The sequence below is a fragment of the Scardinius erythrophthalmus genome (genome assembly GCF_964197995.2).
Source record: "Scardinius erythrophthalmus genome assembly, chromosome: 16".
NCBI lineage: Eukaryota > Metazoa > Chordata > Actinopteri > Cypriniformes > Leuciscidae > Scardinius > Scardinius erythrophthalmus.
In genome coordinates this window covers 24,309,518-24,329,914 of record NC_138236.1, presented here as the reverse complement: position 1 = coordinate 24,329,914, position 20,397 = coordinate 24,309,518, and the positions used below count along the sequence as shown (strand labels likewise).

At 37.4% G+C, this 20,397-nt stretch overlaps 1 protein-coding gene across 1 annotated transcript in view; it reads left to right on the top strand.

The window, feature by feature from the left end:
• The window catches only part of LOC308704514 (dynein axonemal heavy chain 11), a gene marked incomplete at its 5' end in the record, with an annotated part of 86,182 nt that overhangs the window by 4,506 nt on the left and 61,279 nt on the right, over nt 1-20,397 (top strand). Inside the window, 23 exons of the mRNA XM_081388885.1 lie at nt 2,000-2,116; nt 2,216-2,353; nt 2,429-2,553; nt 2,648-2,843; nt 2,967-3,071; nt 3,163-3,558; nt 3,631-3,963; nt 4,625-4,879; nt 5,055-5,224; nt 5,355-5,577; nt 7,860-7,976; nt 8,136-8,222; nt 8,324-8,482; nt 8,562-8,645; nt 8,745-8,903; nt 9,974-10,096; nt 10,188-10,310; nt 13,027-13,251; nt 16,753-16,844; nt 16,969-17,095; nt 17,750-17,899; nt 18,385-18,618; nt 20,144-20,275. Of these exons, the coding sequence (XP_081245011.1) occupies nt 2,000-2,116; nt 2,216-2,353; nt 2,429-2,553; nt 2,648-2,843; nt 2,967-3,071; nt 3,163-3,558; nt 3,631-3,963; nt 4,625-4,879; nt 5,055-5,224; nt 5,355-5,577; nt 7,860-7,976; nt 8,136-8,222; nt 8,324-8,482; nt 8,562-8,645; nt 8,745-8,903; nt 9,974-10,096; nt 10,188-10,310; nt 13,027-13,251; nt 16,753-16,844; nt 16,969-17,095; nt 17,750-17,899; nt 18,385-18,618; nt 20,144-20,275 (3,870 nt within the window). The remainder of the gene's footprint in view (nt 1-1,999; nt 2,117-2,215; nt 2,354-2,428; nt 2,554-2,647; nt 2,844-2,966; nt 3,072-3,162; nt 3,559-3,630; nt 3,964-4,624; nt 4,880-5,054; nt 5,225-5,354; nt 5,578-7,859; nt 7,977-8,135; nt 8,223-8,323; nt 8,483-8,561; nt 8,646-8,744; nt 8,904-9,973; nt 10,097-10,187; nt 10,311-13,026; nt 13,252-16,752; nt 16,845-16,968; nt 17,096-17,749; nt 17,900-18,384; nt 18,619-20,143; nt 20,276-20,397) is intronic.

Genomic DNA, 20,397 nt, shown 5'->3' with positions numbered 1-20,397 from the left:
GGGTCTTCCAACATGACAATGACCCGAAGCACACAGCCAGGATAACCAAGGAGTGGCTCTGTAAGAAGCATATCAAGGTTCTGGCATGGCCTAGCCAGTCTCCAGACCTAAACCCAATAGAGAATCTTTGGAGGGAGCTCAAACTCCGTGTTTCTCAGCGACAGCCCAGAAACCTGACTGATCTAGAGAAGATCTGTGTGGAGGAGTGGGCCAAAATCCCTCCTGCAGCAGTGTTAATTTCGTTGACGAATAATTTTCGTCATTATTTTCGTCAACGACATTTTTTCACAGACGAAAACGAGATGATAACTAAATAAAAACTAGTTTTGAATGACAAAAACTATGACAAAAATCTATTGACATTTTCGTCAACTAATAAAAACGAGACGAAAATGTTAGATAGTGACGATTTGGGAAGCGATCCAGTCTGATGTCCTGCATTTGTGGTAGATGCGCACATTTTTACTGTGACGTGCTGATCTACCCAGCGGCACACGAGTTGGCATGCGCTGCATGTCTCATAAAACGTTAAAACATGTAAACGTCTGGGAGAATGAGTAGAGCAGACATGTATATCTGAATAAGAGTAACAACGCAAAAAAGAGCTATATTCGGTACCGTTTTCTGTGCGCACACACCCGACCCGAAGCGTGCAGCCATTCACATAGACACATATACAGCGCGCGAGTACAGAATTGAGCTCTCTTTCGTGTCTGAATGGACAAATACACACAACATTGTCTAAATGTTCGTTTTGGAGAGTATTCATGTAAATTATGTCGGTTAGGCCTATGTCTTAAACCGTTGTGAATGTATCGTATGTGCATCAGTGCATTGGATCTGCGTGTCATTGGACATGATCCGATGTCTTAAAGTGACAGTGGGTAATAAACCTAATGCAGTCTGTGTCCTTAATATTGATCAAGCAACAAAAGAAAAAAGAGAAAAGCATTCACTGCTCGTTAATAGCTTTAATAAGGATTAATTATATTTAATTCATACAAATAAATATGTCTGCTTGAAAGAATAGAGAATGATGTATGCAAGTAGTTATAAAGAATTCATATATCATTCATTGAAAAAAAGACTGTTCTACTTTAGGAAAAGTGGTTTTATTTAATTGTAAGATTTTTTTAAGTTACAGTAGTTAAATCTGTATCTGTATTGCACGTTCAAACTTTAAAATCATTCATATTAGCAGGTTAATACAATGTTTTCTCCGGGGGTATATGGGTTTGGAAATTTTAGAGAAATTCTAAATAAATGCATTTAAATTTAAACCCATTATATTTTAGTCGACTAAATCAACTGTAGATTTAGTCGACTAAAATCTTATTGTATTTCGTCGACTAAAACTAAAACAATTCAGATGACTAAAATATGACTAAAACTAAATGGCATTTTAGTCAAAAGACTATGACTAAAACTAAATCAAAATTTGCTGTCAAAATTAACACTGTCCTGCAGTGTGTACAAACCTGGTGAAAAACTACAGGAAACGTTTGACCTCTGTAATTGCAAACAAAGGCTACTGTACCAAATATTAACATTGATTTTTTCAGGTGTTCAAATACTTATTTGCAGCTGTATCATACAAATAAATAGTTAAAAAATTATACATTGTGATTTCTGGATTTTTTTTTTAGATTATGTCTCTCACAGTGGACATTTTCAGTTTTCAGGACAATTTCAGACCCCTCCATGATTTCCAAGTGGGAGAACTTGCAAAATAGCAGGGTGTTCAAATACTTATTTTCCTCACTGTAAACCGTATGTTTGGATACAAATAATGCCTGATTTAGCCAAACCTTTTTTTTAACCCTCCAAGGCTTAGTGGTCCTCATAAATCATAATTTTTCTTCTGTGTATCATGTAACGTTTTGTTAACACATTATAGTGTATGTTTAAAACTTTTAATGTCATTAGCAAAATGTATTTCAATATCAGCATGCATTGTTTAACAGATAATTACTTATACATTCTAATACATCTGATATAGGATTTTGAAAAAGACTTTTCAAGTTTCCAAGAAAAAGTTGCAGATTTTGATCGACGTCTGTCCAGTATTTTGTGCCTCGCCTTCCAAGATTGTTCAGGATTGGAATCAGTTTTCAAAGTAAGTAATTCCGATGAGCTGGATTTAGGTAAATGATTAGGAAAAGCAGAATATAGCTTAACCTATGTAACCCACCTTTCAATCTGCATATGTTTGAAGCTGGTCACTGTGCTCAAGCCCCTCTTGGACAGAGACATCATAAAGGAAACTTTTATTCCGAATTTCTCCAAAGTGGTTGAACTTTTTGGAGAGGAGCTGGACAGATGCAAACACCTGTTTGATTCTCATCTTGAGCAGGTAAAGTAGTTGTTTTTTAATAGATTGTAGTTCTTGTACGAAAGGCAACTTGTGTAATTCATCATGTAATTCCAGAAAAAGAGGAATAAAATGCATTTGAGCAAGAACATGCCTGCTATGACAGGGGCTCTGAAGTGGGCAAAAATGCTTCGAGACAGAATTCAAATCCCTTGGAACAATCTTCGATTTGTTATGGAGCTGTAAGTGTTTTTAAATTCTATTGAGATCATTATCTTTTTTTTTTTTTTTTATGATTCAAATGAATCTAAAGAGGTTGGGGCATATATATTACAGGAGTATGGAAGGAGAAGAGATGGAGCTGGTCTATCATAAATACCTGGAGATGTCTTCTCATTTAGATGAGTACGAGAAGCAGGTCTATTTGAGCTGGTGTAGTGATATTACCCAGGTCTGCCAGATGAACCTGGATTGGCCCCTAATCAAAAGAGATCCCAGCACTGACCTATTGTCAGTTAACGTCAATCAAGAGGTGAAGAAAATACATTTAAAATAAGGCATCAGCATAAGGCATCAATTTCAAATGCAAGAGCGTCTAATTTTGACAATTTGTTCATTGTATTCATCTGCATAATATTGAACTTCTTCACCTTAGCTGATTGCTGTGCTCAAGGATGTGAAACACCTAAAAATCCTTAATCAGATGAACATCCCTTCTGCTGCTTTGAAGGTGTATGAAAATAGAAAGATGTTCTTTAAGGTTAGTGAATGCTCAGACTGTCTGTTATTAGTTAAATTTGGTTTTTACATTCTGGATGTACATTATGAGTATATAACCTGATCTCCATTAGAACCTTGGGAGCCTACATTTACTGGTGCAGTGGTACAATAAGGTGAAACAGACGACTCTTGAAGTGGAGGCTCCTCTTATAAAAGAGGAGATGGAGATTGTTGACCGGCAACTGCATCAAGCAGAAGGTGAGCTGACATGGCAAAGCCAGAACAGCTGGGACTACATCTGCACACTTCAGGACACAGTCTATCAGCTGGAGAGAAGACTTCAGAAAACTAAAGACAACATTGAGATGATTGATGTTCTGATGAGTGGATGGAGCAAACAGCCGATGTTCTGCAGAAAAGACCTTAAGAAAGACTCGATATTACAACTGGAAGATAGAGCAGCAAGAGTGGCAAAAAGCTACAACAACCTCAGGAAAGATGGAGAAACGATCCATAGTTTGTTACAAGTGAGTCAGTCTTTTTTATAGATTATTTTTGTACACATTTTGTCTAACATTTATTTGTTGTATCTTTTCCAGGAGAACATGGCCCTTTTTTCAGCGGATAGTTCTTCAGATCCATGGAAAGCCTATTTGGAGCATGTGGATGATATGGTGGTGGAGGGATTTTTCAGTGCCATCTCAACTTCACTGCAGTATTTAATTGAGAATATGGAGAGCTCAGTGAGGCAGGCTCCCCTGTTTGAGTCTCAGATGCTACTGATGGGATCTGAGATTACGTTTAAACCATCTCTGGATCGAGATGGTGGTGATGGACTTTACGAACTGGTGGAACAATTACTAGGTGATGTGTTCAAGATGTCTGCTCAGGTGAAGAGGGTGGCACCTCACCTAAACGTGGAAGACTACCAGGTGAATTTACAGCGAATTCCAAAAGTCTGAGGTCATCTGAGGTCAAATTAAAATTGAAACCTGGACATAATAATGAATTGAAAGTTTTAGGATTTATAAACATTTAAAACAAGGAATTGTCTACATGGTAAATGGAAATTCTGCAGTATTAGAAACTTAATATTTTCTAGGTCACTAGTCAAAAAAGCAAATTTGTTGCCACATGATCTTTGTTTAAAAATAAAGGGTCAGATTTCTTGCTTCTGCTGAAGATGAAATTGGAAAATGCAGTTGGAAAATGTTCAAATCATGCTTGGAAAACTTGATCATCACGTTTTGCACAAACTTTATGTCAGGTTGAATGCATGCTGCAATTACAGAAAAAGAGATATGTAACACATTTTAAGAAATTTTGACAAATAATATCAATAAAAAAATCTAAATAAAAAAAATATATTTCTTTGTTATTAATTGATACTCTTAATATAACATGATAATTAAAAATATTAATATAATTTGAATGAATAAAATGCATTTCGAAAAGTGTAAAATAGAATAATTTTCACAGATATTTGGTCCACTTTCTTTCTCTATTGCTGTCTAATCTATATCAGAAAGATTTCTTGCAGTAATGTTTTTTTTTGTTTTTTTGTACATAATATTTTTGACTTTTTGCATTTAGGTTGACGTCGAGGACATGTTTGACCTCTTAGATCTCCGGCAGGAAGTGATGGAGAGAGTTGATGAAGTCATAAAGAAAGCCTTACAATACCAGGATACATTTATCCGCTACGGTCCCCTGTGGCTTGATGACAGGGTTGAGTTTCTCAGGCAGTTCCTCCTCTATGGTCATGCACTGACAGCTCAAGAGGTGGAAGCATATGGAGAGGATGCATTTCCAGAAAATCCTCCCACCACAGTGCAATTCAAAGAGCAGGTGAAACTACACTGCTTTTAATGTTTCTCCATGAATATCAGCTTTTGAAACAGAGTTACTATTTTGGTACAATATATATCTATATCTTAATGATATAGATGTCTGTCCATACACTGTTTTAAGAGCAGTATGAAGGTTTGTCATTTTATTAGTGAGATGTCTCCTTTCACAACAGATGAATCATTATGAAGAATTGCATGCAGAGGTCAGCCGTTTGGAGGATTGGCAGGTATTTGATGGTTGGTTTAGAGTGGATATCCGTTCATTCAAGATGAGTCTTTTAAACATAATAAAAAAATGGAGCTGGATGTTTAAGGAGCACCTGATGTCTTACGTAACCGGCAGGTGAGAGACCTTTCCGTAGTTACATAGAAAAAATCACTTTAATGCCCCAATTTTCCTCCAAACTCCAAATGCTGTACTCAATCAATAAAAGCAATTGATTTCTGCTGGTTTGTAATCTTGATGTCTTCAGTATTGCTGAACTAAAGGAGTTCATGCTCCAGGCGGAATCTAGGCTTAAAGAGCCGGTGTGCAGTGGAGACTACCAGGCTCTTGTACAGGTGATGGGTTTCCTGCTGGCTGTCAAAAACAGGCAGTCTTGTACTGACCAGCTTTTTGAACCTGTTCGTGAAGTGGTCACTCTTCTGGAGCAATATGGAGAAACCCTATCTGAGTGTGTCCATATGCAGCTTGAGGTGAGAGTATTTGACAGCCCCATGCATTAAATTGATTAAAATGTTGTATATATATATATATTAGAAAAATCTGTTCTTTTGAACTTTCCATTCATCAAAGATTCTTGAAAAAGCGTATAATATTTCACAATATTACTGTTTTACTCTATATTTGATCAAATAAATGCAGCCTTGTAGAGCATAAGAGACTTACAAACATTACAAAAACATTAGAATATCTTACCGACCTCAAATTAATCTGTAAATGAATCTTTAATCTCTAAATTAAATTAAAATTAAAATTTAAAACAGTATTTTTTTCTACAAAAGTTTGAGACCACTAGTAAAAAAGTTTTGATTTAGCATTTTTATTTAATAATTGCATAGTATTTTAAGTTAGAAGTCAGTTTTATATTTAGTTTTTAATGTAATTTAGAGAATTTTTCAAAAAAGTATCTGTTTATACATTATATCCAATATTAATACTGGATATTGATAGTGGTTATTTATTTGTGCATTTAAATGCTCATGTTCCCGATTCCCTATTTTAGTCTAATGCTGACTTGAAGCTAATCTTACTTAATAATAATAACACTGTTAATAAATAGATAGTACTACTGTATATATAATCTCAAATCTAAAAATGATGAATCATTTTTCATACTGAACATTATAATGATGCTAGGGATACACTGATATGAACATTTTGGCAGATAACCAATATATTGGCCTATAAATCAAATCAAAATTTTTATATAATTTTTGAGAGCAAAAACAAAAGTCTCACCATTAAATCCATGACCCAAGCACACAATTATAATGATGTTCTCATTATAATTTTATGTAGCTTAAATGACATGTTGCACTTAAAGGGGTCATATAATGCCATTTTTGTACAAGCTAATATGATTCTTTAGGGTCTAAATTAAAAGTTTGTAATATACTTTAATTAAAAATTCTCATTAGTATTGTAAGAAAACACTAATTTTACCTGGTCAAAAACAGCTCTGTTTTCAGCAAGCCGTTTAAGTGCATGCGTCTTTAAATGATAATGAGCTTTGCTCACCCCGCCCCTCTGTTCTGTGCGTACACCGTTTGTAACACAATAACCATAACGCATTGTTTATTATAAACATGGGATTATGAATTATATTGAGAACGTCGTACATAGAAAACATGCCGTAATGTACCCTGAGTGTAAACCTTAGACGCATTCATCGTGAAGCCTGCAGCAAGGTTTGCAAATTTCGCAAAGATTAATATAAATACTAATATAAAGGTTAATAAAACATTACACTCACATATTCTGGAGGTTCAGCAGGAACACGTTGGTACCGATCCGTTTTTTTCTCGTTTGTAAAGCTGTCTGGTGTGAAATAATTCGCACAAACATGAAAGCACAGACGATCGTGGGGAATCCCCGTGAGGGAATCCCCGCGTCAATCCTTTGGGCATATCCCTTCAAAAAAACAAAACTCAGCCACTGCATTTTCAACGGCTCGGATTTAGGAACATCCAAATGACTGCTGTGTTCCTTATTACATCTAAGAACAGAACACCACAATCGCTTAGACCGACGCCATTCTGCTCCAGCATATCAACAATGGCGGACTATTATGACGACAGCTGTCACAGCTCGCTCAGGGCGGGTCTTGTGTTGAAACACGGCTGTCACTCAGCAATCGCGGGAGGGGCGTTGGATATTATGACGTCACAATATCGAACGGCTTGATTTCACAGAGGGTCAAACATATAAGGAGATTACAACAAAACCACTGGATGGATTTTTATCATGATAGGATGGTTGTGTACAGGCACTGCCAACACACATTTCAGTGCAATCAACTTGTAAAAGTGCATGTACCATTATATGACCCCTTTAACTGTATTTTCCTTTTTGAAATGATTCCAATCATATTTCAAGCAATTCAACAACATCGTGGCGAACATTGCGCAACAGAAGTGTCTCAGCTGAAGGAAGTAATCCATTATTTATCTGTTTTAATATATCGGCCAAATGTTCTTATCGGGCCGATAACGATAACATTTCAAATGAACACATATCGGCCGATACCAATATGGTGGCCGATAAATCGTGCATCCCTAAATTATGCAATGCCTAAATTCACTTTAACATTTAAAATGATTGATTTGTGTTTTATTATTCATTTATTTAGGCAAAATAGTGTTGATTTTTTATTTTGGCCAAAACATTAAAATAATTTGTACTGTCCAGAATTTTAACATTATTGCATCCCTAGCTGTAAACTATTCTGAATGAGAAGCTTTTACTTAACCATCAGGAGTTGCCAGAGAAGTGGAACAGCATGAAGAAGTTGGCCTGGACAGTGAAACATGAGGTTGCTCCTCTTCATACTGCAGAGGTGGCCGTTATCCGTAGGAAGTGTTTGGCCTTTGAGGTGAGGGTCCTCATTTGCTGAGTTTTAATTTTTATTAAAAGTGTAAACTTTGACTTTAAGCTAAATTAAATGTTTTTAGGTTTGGAAGTCTGAAACTTTTTATAGCAACTTCAGGTTAAATATGCTTATATTTTTGCTGATTCATGTCTCTTTTCATAGAAAAAGCTGAATCATTTTCGAGGGAGGTTCAAAACAGAAGCTCCTCTCCAGTACAACACAGAGAAACCATATGTGCGCCTGGATAAAGTAAACATTTATTTCTTCTAATTCAAACAATCCATCATATCAGAGTCTTATTTTCAATCATTTACATACATTGACGTTTTGTGTTATACTGTGTTTGTTAGTTTCACAGGGAGATGCTGGTTTTAGAAGAGGAGAATGCAGATCTCCAGGAGTCCTGTAAGCTGTTTGAAGTTAGCAGCCCTGACTCTAAGCAACTCAGAATCTGTCGGAGAGACATTGCTGTTTTGAAACAGCTCTGGGATCTGCGGATATGTGTTCAGGTGGATCATCCTTTTCCTAACATGAGCTTTCAATTTTGCTTGAACTGTCGACTCTAAATGTAATGTTGTGTCCTCACAGTGCTGTGTAGCTGTCTGGACAGGGACAAAATGGAGAAAGATCAATGTAGAACACATAGAGACAGAGCTGAGGAGGTTTACAAAGGTAAGAATGCCAGTATCAGTGTACTAGAAATCACCAACCCAAACACATTTCGGAAGGTTTTTGTTCATAGTATCTAACACTAATTTCATGTCTGGCCAGGAAATGCTGGTTCTTGATAAAGAGGCCCGTGTTTGGGACGTGTATGTGAGTCTGGACCGTGTGCTCAGGGATCTGTTGGCTTCTCTCAGGGCTGTGACAGAGCTACTGAACCCGGCCATGAGAGAGAGACACTGGGCCCAGCTGGTCAGGACGACCGGGGTGAGAAAGAGGGTGGTAGATGTGCAATATAAATGTTATTCCTCTTAGAGACCGAAAAATATATTTACTTTACTGAATTTTATTAACTATTTCAAAAGCATGGATTAAACAACCCTTAACACTCCTGGTAAAATTGTAATTTATATGAATGAAATTTTAATTTATGTTCCAAATGATATGGTTGTCTTTCTTCCATTGACTGATACTGATCTTTTCCATACAATGAAAGTGACCTAAAAAAACACAGCATAAAAGTACCATAATGATGTGTGCTCTACTATATTGCAAGTCTTTTGAAAGCCGTACAATAGCATTTTAGGTTGATGGTCACTATTCACTTCTATTGTGTAGAAAAAGGCAGCTTCAACATTCTGCTAAACTTTTCATTTTGTGCTCCCTGGTAGAAAGAAATCTCGAAAAAATCTCGAAATATCTTTAAAATACGATACATCTAGTTTTAATCTTATTTTTCATTCTCATTTTCATTTCACTTCAATATATATATATATTTATTATTATAAGCATATTCGTCACACAATTTTGTTAGATTTCTCTGTGAACATATACACTGCCGTTCCAAAGTATTTTTATTTTTAAAAGTCTCTTATGCTCACCAAGGCTGTATTCACTTGATTAAAAATACAAATAAAAAAAAAACAATAATATTGTGAAATATTATTACAATTTTAAAATAACTTTTCTATTTGAATATGTAATTTATTCCTGTGATCAAAGCTGAACAGTTTCACATGATCGTTCAGAAATCATTATAATATGCCGATTTGCTGCTCAAGAAACATGTATTGTTATTATCAATGTTAAAAACAGTTGTGTAAATTTTTTTCAGGATTCTTAGATGAAGAGAAAGTTAAAAATACTGCATTTTTCTGAAATAGAAATATTTTGTAACATTATACACTACCGTTCAAAAGTTTGGGGTCAGTACACATTATTCAGCAAGGATGCATTAAATTGATCAAAAGTAACAGTAAAGACATTTATAATTTTACAAAAGATTCTATTTCAAATAAATACTGTTCTTTTGAACTTTTTGAACACCATTCTCTTAGGTTGATTTCACCCTAACTGAAGATACAACTCTTGAGGATTTACTGGCTTTGCAGCTGCACAGATATGAAGATGTGGTGCTCTGTACAGTTGGGAGAGCAGTCAAAGAGATGTCCACTGAGAAGGTTCCATCTCATACATTATATCTCTCAAGCCTCAGTCACTGCGATTACATGCTCTGAAAATGAGTGCAACATTTCTTTAATTGTTTTGAAGGTATTGACTGAAATCAGCCAGATGTGGGCACGGATGGAGTTTTCTTATAAAGAGCATTACCACACCGCTACACCAATGCTGAAATGCAGCGATGAACTTATAGAGAGTCTGGAGGAGAGTCAGGTATAAACATCTCTAAAATGGCACATGCAATCACAGTTATGGGCAGTTTGTCAAACAAATAAAAAACATGTATGTGTGTTTTCTTAGCTTATCGGAAATGTTAACAAAGTTGTTGCTTGGCAAAATAAGGTTGGTGTGGCCAGGGTCTTTATCTCCTTCTCTAAGACCATCCCACTGTGCCGAGAGAACGATCTTTCATTGTCAGCCGCCTGTATTCACACATCTGATTTATAGAGACCACACATTGCTGGCTTTGTTATCACGCTGTATGTGTAGGGGCCAAAATCTAGCCAAACACATCACTGTTGACAATAAGTCTGCCGTCTGTGCGAAGCCGGCCCACTTACACCCACATGTCTGAAAACATTAAAGCCAACAGAAGGGCATTAACACAATGTGGACACAAAAACAACAGAGGCAAATCGCATTGGAGATATCAAAATCAAAATTCTTTTTTGCAAACCTGATATCCTCCAAATGTGATCTGAACTTTAGGCTGTAAATGGTATTCATCTTTATTTTTATTTGTTATTTTATATTTGTATTTGAACTTGCCGTTATGAACACAGAAACAATACATTAGCATCACAAACACCCTCCCTCTCATCCATTGACATCCACTCAAGTTCAGACATAATCACTGTATATTTAATACATTTTATTTACACTGATTGTGATGCTTTCTCTAAAAAATGGTAGCACTTTATTTCAATGGTCTACTTTAGACATTCTACTAACTATAAGTAACTTTGCAACATGTCAATTAGCAATCATAGAGTATTAGTAGACTGTCTGCTTAATATCTGCTAACACTTTATTGTGATGCTCCCCAACAGACATTCTATTGACTATAAATAACTTTGCAACTATGTCAACTATTTCGACTAACCCTAAACCTACCAGTCCACTAATACTCTAATGACTGCTAGTTGACATGTAGTTGCAATGTTACTTATAGTTAGTATAATGTCTGAAGTGGACTATCAAAATAAAGTGTAACCACAAAAACAAACAATCAAACAAACAAACAAACAAACAAAAAATGTTCAGTTATCTTGAATTGTTTGGCATCTGTGCAAATAAAAAGGGCCTCATAATCATTGTGAAGTTTTTTCAGTTTAAATCAATACATACTAATGCACAAAGCATTTTTGGACTTGGTGTGAATAGGACTTTGATTTGGCTATTCCAGTAATATATTTGAAGGCTAATCTTAATGCATACAATGACATTCTATCTAGAGAATGTGCTTCCAGTTTCTCCCTCATGCTCTTGTGTGTAAATGGGAGGCTTAATCACTGAAGCCATGTTCCGACATCTAGTGAGAAACCTTCCCAGATGAGTTTAAGCTGTCAAGGAGGAGCGATTCAGATAAATCTGAAACACAAGATCATAAAAGTTAAAGGGGTCATGAACTGGATTATTTTATTATTTTATAATGTTTCCTGGGGTGCCCTTATAATGTTAGTATGATTTTTACATAAAAAAATGTCATAATTTACAAATAAAATACATTTTTCCTAGCCTGATTTTAGCCTCTGATTTGAATGCTCTGCTTGAAGGGGCGTGTCTGCTGTGAGACTTCAGTGTAAACGCCCACTGCTGTGATTGGCTGACATCTTTGCATATAAAATAGCTAGCATTACATGTGGAACTCTCTCTATCAAAATCTTTTACTACGTTTTTACTATTACAGCTATCGAGATTAACAAATCGTGAAAAGTAATGATTATAGCATTATATTTAGATCTATTCCCAACACATGAAAGGTTACAGTGATTCGTTGTGCAGTGTAATAGCATCATTGATTTCATAACGAGTTTTGGCAAGTGTCCAAATAAACTTGCGCTGTGTGATTGACAGCTTGGGCGATTGGAAAGGGAGCGGGGTTCTTTGATCGCTTTCTGTATATAATTTAATCACAGTTTAAATAAGATTATTTTCATCCTACTAAGAGAAACGACGTGAAGTTGATCGTTTAGTCACTAGCTTGATTTTCTGATGCATAAACAGTATTGGACGATTTTGAGAGAAAGATAATCTATCTGAACTTGAATAATTACACATCAGAAATCACTGATCACAGATTAGGCATTAGAATAAACAGGCATTAGAATAAACATGGTTTGTGGCGTTGCTGGCAGATCCATATCGTAAAAGTCTGTTGGCAAAGCCTGTGTCGAAATTGTGACTACCAAAAAATCCACAGTGAAATGCATGCACTGCTGAGACAGTCACATTGTTGTCCAAAATCCCCCCCAACCCCCACACACACACACACACACAAAAACTTTCTTAGCATTGGGATCCTTTGGAAGGTAATGGTATTGATCCTATGTCGATCTTTTCTCGTTCTCATGCCACTATTCACTAACGCTTCAGTGGGCGGAGCCGAAGGCGCGGTGTTGTAGATGTAGGCTTTGATATTCTTCTACAAAGATGGTGTTTCACTGCTCTGTGATGTCATAAATCACCACTTTTGAGATCCTGTCGTTTTCTAGCCTTGATTTCAATAAAAGCTGTTTTTGGAATAACAATTTTTTTTTCGTTTTGAAACTTACAGGATATTTTTATAGTATAACAACCGCTTAACTGTCAAAAGATCAAGGAACATTTTAATTCTCAGTTCATGACCCCTTTAACAATAAGAAGCTGCACAAGAAACTGTCCTTGCTGTTGGCTGCTGACTCTGTATGCATCTCTGTTTGTCTCTCAGGTGCAGCTGCAGGTGTTGCTGCACAGTAAGCAGGCAACATTCTTCCACGGACAGGTGTTGGCGCTACAGGCCCAGCTGACTCGGGCTGACTCAGTGCTGCTTCTGTGGCTGGAGGTGCAGAGGACGTGGGCTCACCTGGAGAGCATCTTCATGGGCTCCGAAGACATTCAACACCAGCTGCCGGAGGAGGCACATCAGTTCGGCTCCATTGATTCTGACTTTAAGGTATGCTTGACTTCATGTCATGTACACTGATTACTGGTGTGCTGCATGCAAAGTTAAAGATGTTTTACATGCTTTCTGTAAAGGTTTGCCCAACATACAGGAGATTCAGAATCATATTACATTTAAGTATATGGGCCAGTATGTTTTTTTTATGTATATATATATATACACTCACCTAAAGGATTATTAGGAACACCTGTTCAATTTCTCATTAATGCAATTATCTAATCAACCAATCACATGGCAGTTGCTTCAATGCATTTAGGCGTGTGGTCCTGGTCAAGACAATCTCCTGAACGCCAAACTGAATGTCAGAATGGGAAAGAAAGGTGATTTAAGCAATTTTAAACGTGGCATGGTTGTTGGTGCCAGATGGGCCGGTCTGAGTATTTCACAATCTGCTCAGTTACTGGGATTTTCACGCACAACCATTTCTAGGGTTTACAAAGAATGGTGTGAAAAGGGAAAAACATCCAGTATGCGGCCGTCCTGTGGGCAAAAATGCCTTGTTGATGCTAGAGGTCAGAGGAGAATGGGCCGACTGATTCAAGTTGATAGAAGAGCAACTTTGACTGAAATAAACACTTGTTACAACCGAGGTATGCAGCAAAGCATTTGTGAAGCCACAACACGCTCAACCTTGAGGCGGTTGGGCTACAACAGCAGAAGACCCCACCGGGTACCACTCATCTCCACCACAAATAGGAAAAAGAGGCTACAATTTGCCCGAGCTCACCAAAATTAGACAGTTGAAGACTGGAAAAATGTTGCCTGGTCTGATGAGTCTCGATTTCTGTTGAGACATTCAGATGGTAGAGTCATGATGAGAACATGGATCCATCATGCCTTGTTACCACTGTGCAGGCTGGTGGTGGTGGTGTAATGGTGTGGGGGATGTTTTCTTGGCACACTTTAGGCCCCTTAGTGCCAATTGGGCATCGTTTAAATGCCAAGGCCTACCTGAGCATTGTTTCTGACCATGTCCATCCCTTTATGACCACCATGCACCATGTCATAATGCACCATGTCACAAAGCTCGAATCATTTCAAATTGGTTTCTTGAACATGACAATGAGTTCACTGTACTAAAATGGCCCCCACAGTCACCAGATCTCAACCCAATAGAGCATCTTGTGGGATGTGGTGGAACGGGAGCTTCGTGCCCTGGATGTGCATCCCACAAATCTCCATCAACTGCAAGATGCTATCCTATCAATATGGGCCAACATTTCTAAAGAATGCTTTCAGCACCTTGTTGAATCAATGCCACGTAGAATTAAGGCAGTTCTGATGGCGAAAGGGGGTCAAACACAGTATTAGTATGGTGTTCCTAATAATCCTTTAGGTGAGTGTATGTATATATATATATATATATATATGTGTGTGTGTGTGTGTGTGTGTGTGTGTGTGTATGTACAGTGAGGAAAATAAGTATTTGAACACCCTGCTATTTTGCAAGTTCTCCCACTTAGAAATCATGGAGGGGTCTGAAATTGTCATCGTAGGTGCATGTCCACTGTGAGAGACATGATCTAAAAAAAAAAAAATCCAGAAATCACAATGTATGATTTTTTTAACTATTTATTTGTATGATACAGCTGCAAATAAGTATTTGAACACCTGAAAAAAATCAATGTTAATATTTGGTACAGTAGCCTTTGTTTGCAATTATAGAGGTCAAACGTTTCCTGTAGTTTTTCACCAGGTTTGCACACACTGCAGGAGGGATTTTGGCCCACTCCTCCACACAGATCTTCTCTAGATCAGTCAGGTTTCTGGGCTGTCGCTGAGAAACACGGAGTTTGAGCTCCCTCCAAAGATTCTCTATTGGGTTTAGGTCTGGAGACTGGCTAGGCCACGCCAGAACCTTGATATGCTTCTTACAGAGCCACTTCTTGGTTATCCTGGCTGTGTGCTTCGGGTCATTGTCATGTTGGAAGACCCGGCCTCGACCCATCTTCAATGCTCTAACTGAGGGAAGGAAGTTGTTCCCCAAAATCTCGCAATACATGGCCCCGGTCATCCTCTCCTTAATACAGTGCAGTCGCCCTGTCCCATGTGCAGAAAAACACCCCCAAACCATGATGCTACCACCCCCATGCTTCACAGTAGGGATGGTGTTCTTGGGATGGTACTCATCATTCTTCTTCCTCCAAACACGTTTAGTGGAATTATGACCAAAAAGTTCTATTTTGGTCTCATCTGACCACATGAATTTCTCCCATGACTCCTCTGGATCATCCAAATGGTCATTGGCAAACTTAAGACGAGCCTTGACATGTGCTGGTTTAAGCAGGGGAACCTTCCGTGCCATGCATGATTTCAAACCATGACGTCTTAGTGTATTACCAACAGTAACCTTGGAAACAGTGGTCCCAGCTCTTTTCAGGTCATTGACCAGCTCCTTCCGTGTAGTTCTGGGCTGATTTCTCACCTTTCTTAGGATCATTGAGACCCCACGAGGTGAGATCTTGCATGGAGCCCCAGTCCGAGGGAGATTGACAGTCATGTTTAGCTTCTTCCATTTTCTAATGATTGCTCCAACAGTGGACCTTTTTTCACCAAGCTGCTTGGCAATTTCCCCGTAGCCCTTTCCAGCCTTGTGGAGGTGTACAATTTTGTCTCTAGTGTCTTTGGACAGCTCTTTGGTCTTGGCCATGTTAGTAGTTGGATTCTTTCTGATTGTATGGGGTGGACAGGTGTCTTTATGCAGCTAAAGACCTCAAACAGGTGCATCTAATTTAGGATAATAATGGAGTGGAGGTGGACATTTTAAAGGCAGAATAACAGGTCTTTGAGGGTCAGAATTCTAGCTGATAGGCATATGTTCAAATACTTATTTGCACCTGTATCATACAAATAAATAGTTAAAAAATCATATATTGTGATTTCTGGATTTTTTTTTTTTAGATTATGTTTCTCACAGTGGACATGCACCTACGATGACAATTTCAGACCCCTCCATGATTTCCAAGTGGGAGAACTTGCAAAATAGCAGGGTGTTCAAATACTTATTTTCCTCACTGTATATGTATGTGTTATGCATGTATACTGTATATATTGAAAACTTGAATTACTTGAATTATATTGGTACTAATATAAGTATAATTATATTAATTATTATCAAGATAAGAATTATATTTTAAAAGTTAACTTGTCAAAGTTACAACTTGCAATTAAGTTCATTGCACTTTTAACCACTTTGAATTTAATTTGATGATGGAGAAAATAGGTAAAAATGTAATAAAAATTAATGCATTTCCATAAAATGAATATAAATGTAATTAAATGGACAGACTTAATTTTAAGTGTCTTTAACTAATATGCACTAACATTTAAATGAATCATTTGATACAATTCACTTATTGTGTACATTATTTTATTTAACGCGATTCCATGTAAAATGCACAAAGATGTTGTTATTTTTTCAGTGTAGATACATGCATCTACCAGGTATGTAAATATTAATATATATTTACTTTTGTCTGTTTATGTGTGAAGGTCCTTATGCTCAAAAGTGGCAAAACGAAAAACGTAATTACTGCAACCAACAAGCCAGATCTTCTACCGATGCTTGAAGATCTGCAAAGGAGGTTTGTGAAGTTTTAAGGTTACTCTTTTCCAGTAAACTCTTGTTTTTAAAAAGTGTGCATGGTTACGCATTGTTTCAAGAGAGATGCATAAATCATTCTGTTGATTTCCTGTTATTTATCCTAGACTTGCTGTATGTGAGAAAGCTTTAGCCAAATACCTGGAGACAAAGAGAATGGCTTTCCCGCGATTCTATTTCCTCTCTTCATCAGACTTACTGGACATCCTTTCCAAGGGCAGACAGCCCAGACAGGTACTGCTTTAAAAGTTAGGAGTTAAGTTGAACTTGATTCAACTTTATATAACAGTCTGTCTATTAGTTTGAATCAGTTTGAAAGTTTAATTAGTTTCAGATTTCTCTAATTATACAGCTCATTTCAGTATTACAGTAATCCATAAACAGGTCAACTATAAAGTATGCATTCTCTCCTGGTATTTGAAATAATGTGACTGAGATTCACGGAAATATATTTTACATTGTACTATACTTCCCCATCTCTCTTCTCATTTGTGTACAGTTACCTTTATCTCTGTGATTAAACTTTTTCATCATCACTGTGATAATTCCAAGGGCAGTGCTTCTCTGTGAAATATCATTATGATAAAAAAGAGAAAGATCTACAGATGGATTGATTCTAACCCTGGCTACATCCTTCTTTGAGCCGATCCTCCCACATATGTACAGGTTTTCTCCTGAACCGTTCAACCAGAACAGGGTCAGAGTGCTTCATCTCGTTCTCATTGTACCTCAGTTATAATAAGAATTGCAAATATATCCACAATCATATCATTATCTATGGATATGCATAACTACATAACTGCGCAGATTGATTCATTTGTACACGGATGTACTGTCTACAATATATTGTTCTGTGAAAGTAATGCTTTATGGTTCATTGCTTTTTAGATTACCCGTCACTTGGGTAAGCTGTTTGACAGTATGACTGATCTGGAGTTTTCTGACAAGGAGGGGGGAAAGGCCACATCAGCGGTGGGAATGTTCAGCAGAGACCGAGAATATGTTTCATTCTGTTCGCCATGTGACTGCGTTGGACCGGTAAACCCCGCATAAGCATCTAATTAAATCAAACACAGATATTAAAAAGTTGTAACTTTTTTTAAAAAGAAAAATATAAAAAAATTCCTTTATAAATATAAATATTATAATAACATCTAAAATATTATTTGTATATAAAATACAAAAGCAAACTTTTTTTTATATTATTACATATTGCATCAAATATTAATATAAGTATTAGATTATCTAGATATCTATAAAATACAATAAAATGTTTTAAACATCATTAAAACTACAACATCATTAAAACTACATATACACCAGATGACACTCTGAAATATACTTGCAGGTAGAAATAACTTTTAGAAATTTTAGCAATTAGGATCTCCCAGCATTTACAAAACATGGTCAGTTGAAGTATTTTTATAGGTCTGTTTGTTTTTTAGTATTTTGTGTGAATAATTGGCCCTGATATAATAGTAATCTGTCCGATTATTCTTTACGGAGTGAGTTTTTTCTGTCAGGTTGAGCTCTGGCTGAACTGTCTGGAGGATGTGATGAGGGAGGGATTGAGGAGGCACATAGCCGAGGCCGTGGTCGTGTGTGAGGAACGCCCGCGGGAACACTGGGTCTTGGAGCTGCCGGCTCAGGTGGTCCTCACCGCCTCTCAGATCTGGTGGTCTGCCGACGTGAATCTAGCATTCGAGCGGCTGGCTGAGGGTTTTGAGACGGCACTCAGAGACTACAATAAGAAACAGGTCAGTTGATCTTATGTACTGTATGATATTGCACACTTTTTTACACATTCATAATTTTGAATTAACTAAATGAATGACAAAGAGTAGATTCACAATTGAGATGTCTTTTTCAGTCATGCTGACACTGAAACGTTGACTCTTATAAGATATTTAGGTACAGCAATCAGAGTAGTCCAGTTCACAAACAAATGACTCTTATGAACCTGTTCTTTTTAGTGAATCCATAACATACAGTGTAATCCGGGTCACAAACAAATGATTCTTATGAGCTGGTTCTTTTTAATGAATCAGAAACATACTGCAGAACCAGTGTAGTCTGATTTACGAACAATTTACAAACTATTGACTCGTATGAGCCCCCTTCTTAGTGAATCAGAAACATATGGTGCAACTAGTGTAGTCTTGTTCACAAACAAATGACTCTTATGAGTCAGTTATTTTTAATGACTCAAAAACATACCACACATACAGTGAAGTATGTTTCATGAACAAATGGCTCTTATGAGACGGTTCTTTTTAGTGAACGGATAACATACATTGCTACCAGTGTAGTGCAACTCTTGAACAAATGAATCTAGTGAGCTGGTTCTTTTTAGAGAATCAAAAACATACAGCGCAACCAGTGTAGTGCGATTCAGAAACAAATGACTCTTAAAAAACACTTTAATTTTGAACAGGAGATTTATAGTGTAACACATCCTAAAAGTCACTTCCTCCTACTGTAAATAGACCTTTTTCCTTTCTAGGTAGTGCTAGCCTCCCTATTTTCAAGCACAGATAGAGCACATCTGTAGTGTGAACTAGGCAATGATGAAGCCGTTGAAAACACACTCCACTCCTTCATTGTAACTATGATGAAGCGAATAGTGCTGATCCGTGTAGACTGCCACGAGCACGTCCATATCGTCCCTGCAGCGTCAGTATCTGTCATCTAACGCAGGGAAGGTTAGCGCGTCCTTGGCCGGCGTTTGAATAATCTGCCTCTTTCCCTTCAAGCCCCTGATTGGAGTTGCTGTCAGACAGCATGGGGTGATAAATGCAGTACAACCTAAGCTGCTTTTACACCAAATACAGGCAGGAAGATTACATCTCATTTGCCTGTCTGTGACAGGGATCCACCGTATCGCCTATTAACCGCCTCCCCCCAACTCACACACACACACACACACACACACACACATTGACCCACCACTCTCATTCATTGTCACACACACACCAGCTGGCCGCTCTTATTCATAGTCAAACAGTCTTACACACTTGCAGTTCCCCCCAGCATTGATAAACGAGCTCTGTGCTTATTTGGCCTCCCAACTGGAATATATGACCTTGCTCCATAAACGTGGGGGGATTTCTCTGATGAACACATGACCCTGAGTCCCTGTCAGCGCAGTTATTACCATCCACTTCTCTCTGGCATGTAAATTGATATAATTACTGTAAGCAGGGGCCACAAAGCTCACTGTATGCTCTCACAAGCCATCATTGTGCCCTCTGAAACTCTAAAGTATCTGCCCTACTTTTCCAGATTGCCCAGCTAAACTCCTTGATAAACATGTTATTGGGGGAACTGAACCCGGGTGACAGGCAGAAGATCATGACCCTGTGCACCATAGATGTTCACGCCAGAGATGTGGTCTCCAAACTCATCGCTCAGAAGGTTGGGTCATGTTTACTGCGGTTCGTAAATAATGATCATGTTGACTAAAGGATGTTCTGTTTCCTTGTTTTAAATCATTTAGTTCATCAGTCATTATTTTAATGGGCTTTAAATTAAAAAGC